This window comes from Solanum pennellii, chromosome 6 (genome assembly GCF_001406875.1).
Source record: "Solanum pennellii chromosome 6, SPENNV200".
Taxonomy (NCBI): domain Eukaryota; kingdom Viridiplantae; phylum Streptophyta; class Magnoliopsida; order Solanales; family Solanaceae; genus Solanum; species Solanum pennellii.
In genome coordinates this window covers 36,764,604-36,776,865 of record NC_028642.1, presented here as the reverse complement: position 1 = coordinate 36,776,865, position 12,262 = coordinate 36,764,604, and the positions used below count along the sequence as shown (strand labels likewise).

The 12,262-nt window shown below is 36.9% G+C and overlaps 1 protein-coding gene across 1 annotated transcript; it reads right to left on the bottom strand.

Annotated features, from left to right (window-relative positions):
* Positions 1 to 4,042: 4,042 nt before the first annotated feature.
* On the bottom strand, positions 4,043 to 5,246 carry LOC107021644. Its single transcript, XM_015222346.1, has one exon. The coding sequence runs from the start codon at positions 5,116 to 5,118 to the stop codon at positions 4,336 to 4,338; it is 783 nt and encodes a 260-aa protein (XP_015077832.1). The 5' UTR covers positions 5,119 to 5,246; the 3' UTR covers positions 4,043 to 4,335.
* Positions 5,247 to 12,262: the final 7,016 nt, after the last annotated feature.

The following is a 12,262-nucleotide window of genomic DNA, read 5'->3' as shown; positions in this document are numbered from 1 at the left end:
TAACATCTCCCTCTTTTAACCACTGTAATTGAGTTTTCTGTTGAAGCATAGCATATTCCAACTTCAAATATTTAATATATTGAGCATTAACACCACTTAATTTTTCTCTATTTGCAATACTATTATCCTCAAGCATATCTGCTTCAGCCTTTTTAACATCCTCCTCATACTGTTTTACTTTCTCAAAAACATCCCCATATTCCTTCTTGGACCAACACCTGAGAGTATTAGTTAATCTCTTTAACTTAGTATGAAGAATCCACATAGGATCACCAATGACCTGTCTATTCCAACATTTTTCAACAGTTGGTAGAAAGGATTCATTATCAGTCCAACAATTGAGAAATTTGAAGTATTTAATAATAGGATTCTGATTATTACTCATTTCTAATAATAAAGGACAATGATCTGATCCTACAGAAGGAAGATGAGTAATATGACTTTGAGGCATCCTGTGTAACCACCTGTCATTAACCATACCCCTGTCCAACCTTTTCCAAATCCTTGCACCATCCTTCCTGTGATTACACCAAGTGTACTCCTGACCAGAATACCCCATATCCACTAAACCACAGGCTTCAATAATGCTTATAAATTCAAAACTTTTATTAATATTGTATTCTCTACCCCCAAACTTCTCCTGAGTAGAAGAAATCACATTAAAATCTCCAATAAGACACCAAGGATCAATAGTATCAGACCATTTCAGCATGCTATTCCAAAGAGGTTTCCTCAACTGATCTTTACACTTAGCATAAACATAAGTCATAAGAAACTTCTCATTACACTCATCATGCTTGATTTCACAGGTAATGTTCTGTTGATCACTCTCCAAAATGTGACAATCCACCTCATTTGACCAAAATAACCAAATTTTGTTATTTGGATTACAATGACAATGATTCATCAACAACTGCATTCTATAAGAATCTATAAGAGAGTGATTAGCAAAAGGTTCTAATATTGCAATCATAGACAAATTGTGCATCTTTTTTAAATTGATCAGTCTTTCAAGAGCACCAAAAGTGTTAATGCTCCTAGCATTCCAACATAGCATCTTTATCATCATAAACCTCTGCTCTTAGCTCTAGTGTTTGGTCTACTAATACTAGCATTTTTGCTTTGTTTTACCAACTTTATACCCCTTGGAGATAACCCCTGCTTTTCAGTTACATCCCTAATCTCTTCTACATTAGAGTCATGCAACAAAGGGCCTTTCTGAATTTGATAGGAGGTACCAGTCTCCTCCCCTGTTTCAAGACCTTCCTTTAAGGATTGAGTATCCACATCATACTCATCCTCAGAATCAGGTTCCCTATATTCATCAATATTATGATGACTAGTATCATCACCAACATTAACAGATTGAGGGTTATTATTTTTATTAGTTAATTTATCAGGGGGTACTTTATCAGTATTGATCAAGAAACCTTGATCATCAACTTTACCTTTACCTTTATCAATTCTAACATGATTATGAATTCTATCCACCTGACCACTTCCATCCTTTCCTCCAACAGCTACTCCAACAGAATCATTAACAATATGAAGGGGTGTAGGGATGGGGAGCATTGAGTCAATACCTGGCCTGTTTATTCTTCCTTGTTGGTAAACAGCTTGTATATTCCTATTCACCTGGTTATCCTGATTTTGTTGTGTATTGCTTTGCTCTCTATGTTCATTGAACCCAGCAGTATAATCTTGACTTGTTGATGGCCTATTTAAAGGAATCATCTGCTGAGTACTCTGTATTGGAATTTGCTCTGCATGTTCCTCCAATCCATCTCCTACTGTGGTAAATTCCTGCACTTCAAGATCAATATATGTATTTTTAGTAGGGATAGAAACTATACCTGACTGAGTTTGAGGCTGCACTGCTCTATCTGTATGGAACCTCACTTGTTGATTATTTTTCCTTCTTTGAGTATACCATTCTTCTTGAACATCCTGCTATTGATTCACATGAGTTTGCAGGTTTGGTTGATTATGATCCACCCTTCTACCTGCATCCACAAACTTAGAAGTCTGCACAGCTAGAGTGTTGTTGTGAGCACTATCCTTCCTATTCTTATTTTGCTCCATATCTTTCCTTTGTTTATTCTCTTCATCCCTTTTTTTCACTATACAATCAGACTCTTTGTGCCCTTGATGCTTACAATAAAAACAATAGTCTGGGATGCTGTCATACTCTATTTTCTGCCATCTTCCATCAGTTATGTCCTCTCCTATGTATCCCATCCATATGTGAGGAGGTCTTTCCTTGGTTAGGTCCACTTGCACTTTGACTCTGGCTTGACTTCCTCTTGTTTTATTAATTGATGCAGCATCTAAATATAATACTCTGCCTATAGGAGAGAGTAGGCTGGTGATAAACTCCTTGTTATAACAGTGCCAAGGCAGTTCTGGTAGAGATATCCATATTGGAACAAGGGGGGTTTCTTCATCAGGCTTGAATGTGGGAGTCCAAGCCTGAATTCTCATAACTTGGCCAGCAATAGTCATTCTTTGCTTGGTCCAAACCATGTTATAATCCAATTCATTGTCTAAATCAATATACACATGTCTAGAGTTGAAATGTGCTATTTTCACACCACCGGAAAGCTGAGTTTGTAATATGAAGTTCTTTCTAATAAGTTCCACCCTAGGCATGGTGTATATGAATTTACCAATCAAAGTAAATCTACAAGTCGAAGCCAATTTGTTAACCACTTCATCTTTAACATATAAAACTGCAGGAAGGCCTTGTTTGGTAGTTATTTCAGGCTCAGTCAAAGTAATGCTCACACCCCTCTTAGATTGATTGTATCTCAATCTATCTGCATATGTCTGAATAACTGTATAAGGAGCAGGTTCATTAATTTGATCTTTCTTAGGGAATTTTTCAGTGGTTTCTATAGGAATGTCTTGCTTATCAGCCATGGTTCTATGAACAGGACGATCAAAATTGCTAGAAATCTTAGGGAAATTATTTTGATAGGCTTGATTCCTAACATTTTCCATAGACCTTCTCCCAGATTCTTGCAGATTATCCTCATAATTGGAAGTAATATTGGTTGTAGTAATATTACCTTGATTTCCATTTTTGTTGAGTAATTCAGAGGAGTTTTCACCAATTTGCCTGTGCTGAGAATTTTGAGCATCTGCTTGCAATCCAGGGTTTCTGGTAATCGAAATCGCAGGTGGTTGAATTGATTGAGAATCTTTGTTCAAGTTAGGATTACCCTGCTGTTGAACATCAAGATTCCTTTGCTCGTGAATGTTCATCTGCGATTCCCCCATGTCTCCTTCATATCGCGCTTCTACCAAATCTCCTTCATGTCGCGACTCAATATTTCGATCCTCTTTGTCCTTCCCAGGTTGTTGAATATGTGAATCTGTAGCAGGAGATAATTCCCCAGTACCAGATCTTTGTCGATTGCTAGCCGATGAACCTGGGTGAGAACTCGATTTCGCCGCCATCGCTTGCGATTTCACCAACTCCATCGCCTGCGACTCTACTCTTCCCAAACTCGTTTGTTTTTCCCCCTTTCCATTCGTATTTCGACTCGTTTATACCTGGCGACGCAATTCATCCATCTCCGCCTCTACAGTCNACTCGATTTCGCCGCCATCGCTTGCGATTTCACCAACTCCATCGCCTGCGACTCTACTCTTCCCGAACTCGTTTGTTTTTCCCCCTTTCCATTCGTATTTCGACTCGTTTATACCTGGCGACGCAATTCATCCATCTCCGCCTCTACAGTGCGACTTGGATCGCCTCTTCCCTCAAGTTCGCAGAGGAGGACGATGATCCTTCCGTCCCTTCAATATTTGTGGCCTGAACATTCAATTTTTCACCCCCAAACGCAGAATCTGGGGGTCGAAAACGTTCATCACCTGGATTTCCATCCATTACAACCCCAATGCCAATCAAATTCTTCGATCAGCTACTCTTCACGCGTAAAGTTCTTGCGAAAATTCTAGAGAGAGAAAAAATTTTAGAGAGAGAAAATTTTTAGAGAGAGAAAAAATCTGAAAAATGAAAAAGCGATAGGGTTTAGGGTTTTTTTTTTTATAGCAAAGTATGTTTTATAGCCAGTTTTCTGATATCAGTTAAATACTAGCACGTTTGAGGACTTCACCAGTTGGACGATGTCCAGTACAACACTACTTACTTGACCAGGGTCATCCACCAAAGTGGCTTCAACTCAACACGCAAACCGTTACTCAATCTAATTATAAAAACAACATTGATTCATAATTTGATTAATACATCCTATATCACAGCTGACAAGATGCCAACAAGCTTGTCTCTTTGTATGTTCCTCCACAGCTTTAACTGGACTAGCCTCCACACTAGAAGATGTCTGGATGGAAGCGTCCCGGAATAGAGTTGTTTTGCTGAGCCTGGTGCAAATGCATTGTCAACGCATAATTATTCACCTCAAGATTTTTTATTTGTTCCTGATATTGAGCAATCATCTGCTTCAATTGCTGCACTTCCTGGTTTCTATCATCATACTCTTTTTGCCTTTCATGTTGGATAGCAATAGCACGTTTAAAAATGGCCTTTTCTCTAAGGTACACTTCAATTTGCTCTTTCAGCATCACATTTTCCTTGTGAACATTTTCAGCTGCTGCAGCACCAGCATGAACACTAATTGATCGCTCCAGGCTCTCCAACACTCTTGTGGCCCGGGCCCTGGCATCATCTACACTTGTAGCACTCATCATTTCCCTGACAAGCAACTCCACCCATTCTGCTCCATCAGCTGGAAGATTATTCTGGAGAGGAGGACCTTCAGATTGAACATCTGGCCCGTTAGTTGGTTTTTCTCCATTATCCATCTCTCCATCAGCAACTGTCTTTGCATCGCCATACACAAGGTTAAGCTCATGTAACCTCTTAATAGAAGCATCCAAGTCATTGCCGGACTCTTCCAAAGCCTTCTCAACAAGCTGATTATCCATATCAGGAAACAAAGTTCTCAGTTGATCGATCAAACTGGTCGGGAACCGAACTGGAGAAGTAGAGGAAGAGCAACGAATCTTCCTGGAAACAGGCGGCGACGCTGATGTCGGCGACGGCGATTGTAAATCTTCGAAGAAAGATCTCTTGCCGCAGACAATTGCAGACATTGTAAATCTCCGTCTGCCTCTCGGCAGATCAAACTAATTTTGCTGATGATATGAAATGAAATTGGAATTGGAATTAGGGTTTTTTGTGAGTTTAAAGGTTTTGGCGATTCGAAGCTTTATCTTGAGGCATACTCNTTGCCGCAGACAATTGCAGACATTGTAAATCTCCGTCTGCCTCTCGGCAGATCAAACTAATTTTTCTGATGATATGAAATGAAATTGGAATTGGAATTAGGGTTTTTTGTGAGTTTAAAGGTTTTGGCGATTCGAAGCTTTATCTTGAGGCATACTCCAGGGTTTAGGGTTTAGGGTTTAGGGTTTAGGGTTTAGGGTTTAGGGTTTAGGGTTTCAGGGTTTAGGGTTTTTTTTTTTTTAGTTGAACGACCCTTGAGGTGGGTCAGGGGCTTAGCAACACCCCCAGGCCTTATCATATATAAAAACAAAATTTACAAGAAGGGGGGCATTGACCTTACCTTCTACATTTGGTAGGTATGTAATTGACTTATCTACTAAGATAGTCAATTCAACCTTTTACAAAAAGATGCACATCAATAGAAATATAGTACCTAAAGAGGACTCCTCTTTTAATACATTTTCTAAGAAAGCATAAATGAGGGAGACTCTCCCTTTACATGGATGATGAAAAAGGTAAACCTATTCTATTAACTACAAAATCAATGAATGGGTTTAATGTCATTTGTAATGCAAAACATTTGAGAATACGAATTATATCTAAGGAGGATGTTTTATTCTTTTGAGCTTCCTTCTTCTAAAATTTTGTATACCCATCTTCTCCAATAGGTAACTTCCTCTAATGGTTCCTTTAAGCTGTCTTGTTGTATAGAGATGTTGAATTATTTCCAGATTGTGGCTCCATTTGGATAGCAAGTCTGCCGTACAGTTTGCTTCTCTATAAATATGATGACATTGAAATTGATCAAGTTTCCTGATTATTTGTTGAATCTGCCGGACAGTTTCTTCATATCTCCAAGGTATATTAATGGTGTTGTTAATCCATTTGCACAGCAGCTCTGAATCCACTTCCAGCTCAAGTCTTTTATAGCCATGTTGTTCACACCAATCCAGCCCATATAGAGCAGCTTTTATCTCTGCAATGTTGTTAGTACCAAAACCAAAAGGTAATGAAAAAGCATAAACAATTTTACCTTGATGGTCCCTTAGAATACCACATCCTCCAATCTTGCCTGAATTCTGTAGAGCACTACCATCTGTATTCAGTTTGTAAGTGCCTAAACCTGGTTTATTCCAGCTTACCATGACAATTTTATATTGATGTTGGCATTGATTTATTAAGTACAGCAGATTGTTCCAACTAGATTGCCATGGTATACTAGGGAACACATTTTTGATAACCTGCATAACATCTTTAAATATGCCATATTGAACTCTATGGATGCTGGATCTCTTCTTCCCATACTTGACTGCACACCTATTTTTCCATAGATTCCAACAAATGAAATTAGGTAAAATGTGTATAAGCAATTTGTGTACCTCATTAGTTGCTTGCTGATTTCTCCATTGCAATAATTGATCTCTCAAAGTATTATTAACAAGTAATACTCCAGCTGTAGATGCATGAAACTTCCAAATATATTTAGCAAAGTTGCCATTAATCAATATATGATTAATGTCATCTTTGCCCTTATTGTAACAACAATAACAATCTGATATCTCCCTTCCAAATTTCTGCAGTACTTCATTAGTAGGCAATTTACCTTTTAAAGCTCTCCAAATAAAGAAGGCTACTTTAAAAGGTATATATTTATGCCAAATAATGTTATTAATAATATCAGAATTTCTCTTTTTTCTAATATTCTCCCATGCAGAAGCAATAGTAAACTTGCCATTCTCAGTAGGTGTCCATAGCAGTGTCAATTTTTCCTGCATTATAAGTGAAGTTTGTCTGCAAAATCTTGGGTATTAACAAAGGTGGCACATGCTGTCTAACTAACCTTTCATTCCATTTACCATTCTCTAAGAAATCAGCTACTATATTGTTGTTTAAACTTGATATATGATCACTTTGATTGGCAAGAGATTCAGTATCCAGCCAATTATCCCACCAGAAACTGCATGTACCAGAGTGAAGATGCCATTTAATGAGAAACTCCACTTTAAGCCTGTTTCTAGTCAGATATCTCCATACCATAGAATCTCCAGAATCATATTTTTTAGCCACAGGATTGGCTCTTTGACAATATTTGGCTTTTAAAAATTGACTCCACAAGGAATTTTTTGTTCTAAAATCCCACCACTGCTTATATTGAAAGGCAGTACAAACATCTTCCAGCAATCTTACACCTATACCTCCTTCAGTAGTAGGATATGCCATATTTTCCCAAGATGACCAATGGTATTTCTTACCATTTTTATCTCTACCCCAAAAGAAATCAGCAATAACCTTTTTGATACTATTTAAAGTAGTATTAGGAGGTGAGATAGCAGCAAGTGTATGAATTGGAATAGATTGCAGTACATGTTTTACCAAAGTAATTTTGCCTCCAAAATTTAAAATTTTTGAATGCCATCCTGCAATTCTTTTGATCACCTTTTCAACCACCTCTGAATAATAAATAATCCTTTGCCTGCCAATATATAAAGGACATCCAAGATAATTGATAGGACTGTCCTTCCTACTAAAACCAGTAGCCCTCATGATTTCCTCTATAGTATTAAAACTAGTATTAGAGGTTACCATAAAGAAGCTTTTATCTTTATTCACTTTCTGGTCAGATACTTCTTCATAATCTTCAATAGTTTTCATAATAAGATGAAGAGAATTACTATCAGTAGATGTAAATATAATAATATCATCTGCAAAACCAAGATGATTAATTTTTGGACCATTGCTTTCCATATGAAAACCTTTATACATCTGATTTTGGTAAAGAAGATTAAGTTGTCTTGAAAGTACTTCAGCACCTAAAATAAATAGTGCTGGAGACAAGGGATCACCTTGTTTAAGACCTCTCTTAGACTGAAAAAATCCATGCCTCTTCCCATTGATGACAATAGAATACCAATTATTACTCATAATCCTCCAAATTCTGTCTATAAACAATTCACTGAAACCCATTTTCCTTAAAACCATACAAGTATAATTCCATGAAACTCTATCATATGCTTTAACCATATCCAACTTAATAACTACATTATTGCCTTCTCTTGGTTTTTTGATGCCATGAATAATTTCCTGAGCCAACAAAATGTTCTCAGAAATACTCCTCCCTTTGACAAAACCTGATTGATTTTCTGATACAATACCAGGTAAAATAGAGGCCAGCCTAGTACTAATGATCTTAGAGATGATTTTATTGGTAAAATTACTTAGGATGATAGGCCTAAACTCCTTTAGTCTGCAGGGATGAGCAACTTTAGGAAGTAAGATGAGACAGGCATGAGTCATATATTTGGGCATACTATTACCAATATAGAAATAATTAACAGCAGCCAGCAGATCTTTTTTGATAATATCAAAACATACTTGGTAAAATTTTCCTCCAAAACCATCAGGACCAGGTGCAGAATTAGGATTCATACTCATAATGATATTTCTCAATTCATCTTCATCAGGCAACCTATCTAGATCATCATTTTGTTCTTGAGTGATCATGTTGTTGATACACTGAAGAGTCTTTTCCTTAATCTTCTCAGACTTACCAGTAAATATCTCCTCATAATAATCACAAGCATGTTTAGCAATTTTCTCTTCCCCATGTATCCAGTTCCCACTGTCATCCATCAGTTTATGAATAGCCATTCTATTCCTTTTGCCTCTAATCACAGCATGAAAATATTTGGTGTTTGCATCACCCTCTTTTAACCAATGTAACTGAGTTTTCTGCTGAAGAATATTATATTCAAACTTCAAGTACTTAATATAAGTAGCATTGACAGCATTCAACTTCTCAATATTTTCAGTATTATTATTGAAAATCATATCATTTTCAGCCTGTTTCACCAACTCCTCATACTGCTTTACCCTTTCAAAAACATCTCCATATTCCTGTTTTGACCACAATCTCAAAGTTTTAGTTAACCTCCTCAGTTTTGTGTGTAAGATCCACATAGGATTACCAATCACTTCTCTTTTCCAACAGTTTTCCACATTAGTTAAGAATGATTCATTCTCAGTCCAATAATTAAGAAATTTAAAATATTTAATAATATTGGACTGAATATCACAAATTTCCATCAATAAAGGACAATGATCAGACCCTACTGATGGAAGATGAGTAATACTAGAATGAGGCATTATTTCAATCCATTTATCATTAGTCATTCCCCTGTCCAGCCTTTTCCAGATTCTTGCACCATCCCTCCTATGATTACACCAAGTATAGTTTTGACCATGATAGCCCATATCCACTAAACCACAGGCTTCAATAATACTAATAAATTCCAAACTCTTATTAATATTATAATCTCTACCACCCATCTTCTCACTGATAGAAGTTATAACATTGAAATCACCTAAGACACACCAAGGGTTCATAGTTTCAGACCTCTTTAACAGAACATCCCAAAGAGGTTTCCTCAACTGATCCTTACACTTAGCATATACAAAGGTCATAATGAATTTTTCCTTGCAGTTTTCATGACTAACCTCACAAGTCACCTGTTGTTGATCACTTTCCAAAATATCACAGGAAATTTCATTAGACCAAAAGAGCCAGATTTTGTTATTAGGATTATTATGGCTATGATTCATGAGCAACTGCATTCTATAGGAATCAATATAAGCTTGATTGGAGAAAGGTTCTAAAATAGCCAGCATAGACAGGTTATGAAGTTTTCTGAGATTAATTAATCTCTCCAGAGCACCAAAAGTATTAATGCTCCTAACATTCCAACATAACAACTTAATCATTAAACTCCTCTACTCCTAGCTCTAGTATTAGGTTTACTAGTAGTGGTAAGTTTATTTTGTTTTACAAGTTTTCTGCCTCTAGGTGAAAGACCCTGTTTGCCAGTTACGTCTCTAATTTCATCCACATTAGAAGACTGTAGCAAAGGACCCTTTTGAAGTTGGTTAGAGGTGTTAATTTCCTCCCCTAAAGATTGAGTATCAACATCATACTCATCTTCAGAGTCAGGTTCCCTATACTCATCAGATTTATCATCTCTTTGATGGTCAATAGGGGGATTACCAGTAGTAGATTGATTTTTATTGTTGTTTTTAGAATAAATCTGTTGAGGAGTATTAATGATAGCTTTATCAGGGGGTTCTTTCTCAGCATTGCTACTAGTCCCCTGTTCAAAGACTTTATCTTTCCCTTTATCATATCTAGCATTATAACTAATATCCACCTGACCTCTTCCAACCTCACCTCCATCAGCTACACCAACATTATAATCAGGGATTGCAGGGGAGGGGAGCATTGAGTCAATACCTGATTCATTAAGATTGTCATGATGATATGCAACTTGTTTATCCATATTGATCTGACTTTCCAGCCTTTGATGTTTATTATTTTTTTCCTTCTGTATATGAGTTTCTTCAGCATTTGTGTGACTTTGTTCATGCAGTTGTTCATTGTATTTATCCATTCCATCTCCATCATGTGTAAGATCCTGTGTTTCAAGGTCAATATAGGTATTTTTAGTAGGAATAGCAATCATACCTTGTTGAGACTGTTGTTGATGAGAAACAGTCCTGTCATTGTTGAATCTAACTTGTTGGTTACTGTTCCTTCTTCTTTGTGTTTGCCATTCATCTTGGATCCCTTGCTGCTGAATTTCAACACCTTGTTGTTTTGATTGATTGTATTCAATCTCATTTCTATCAGTTTCCATGTTTTTAGCAGTCTGCAAATCTGCATGAACATGATGAGCATTGTCTTTCCTAGGCCTGTTTTTCTCAAGATCTTTTCTTTTTTTATTTTCCTCATCTCTTTGTTTAACAGTACAATCAGATTCCTTATGGCCTTGATGTTTGCAGTAAAAACAATAATTAGGAATACTATCATACTCAATCTTTTGCCACCTCCCATCAGTAATATCCTCACCTATATACCCCATCCAAATGTGAGGGGGTCTGTCCTTGGTTAAATCCACTTGCACTTTAACTCTAGCTTGACTCCCTCTAGTTTTATTAATAGAGGCAGAATCAAGATACAACACTCGACCTATAGGGGAGAGAAGACTAGTGATAAACTGTTTATTGTAGCAATGCCAAGGCAATTCAGGCAATGAGATCCAGATAGGAACAAGAGGTGTTTCTTCCTCAGGTGTAAAATTGGGAGTCCAGGCTTGGATTCTCATGACTTGCCCTGCTATGGTCATTCTTTGCTTTGTCCAAACCATATTGTAATCAAGTTCATTGTCCAGATCTATATAAACATGTCTGGAATTGAAATGTGCAATCTTGACACCCCCAGACAGCTGAGTTTGAAGGATAAAGTTTTTTCTAATTAACTCAATTCTAGGCATGGTATAGATGAACTTTCCTATAAGGGTAAATTTGCAGGTAGCAGCCAAGTCCTTAACAACTTCCTCTTTGACATATAACACAGCAGGTAAACCTTGCTTAGTGGTAATCTCAGGTTCAGTCAGCTTAATGCTCTCCCCTATCTTGGATTGATTGTATCTAAGTCTGTCAGCATAAGTTTGTATAACTGTATAAGGAGCAGGCTCAGGTATATGATCCTTCTTAGGAAAACTGTTAGTTCCTGAAGGAGGATCAATCTTATCATTCATATTTTTAGGCAAAGGTCTATCAAAATTGCTTGACACTTTAGGAAAATTATGATGATAATCAGAATTTCTATCAGTAACATTGACCAAACCATCATTCTTAGAATTAAAATTGGTTGAAGCAATATTACCTTGATCAGTAGTAGCTCTAATTGGAACTTCAGAAGAAGGCATACCAGATTGCCTATTTTGTAATGTATGAACAGCATCCTTGGAAGCAAGAGTTCGTATGGATCTTGAATTTTGTTGTTCAATCTCCTTTTCTTTGTTCAAATTGGAATTTCGTTGTTGATTTTGTGCAGATCGATTAGTTTGTTGATGTTGACCATCGCGATTTCGAGTTTCTTGAAATCCCCTTTGCGATACAATTATCTCACCTCCTTGTCGAGTATCAACATTTCGATCTTCTATCACTCGTCCAGTCTGG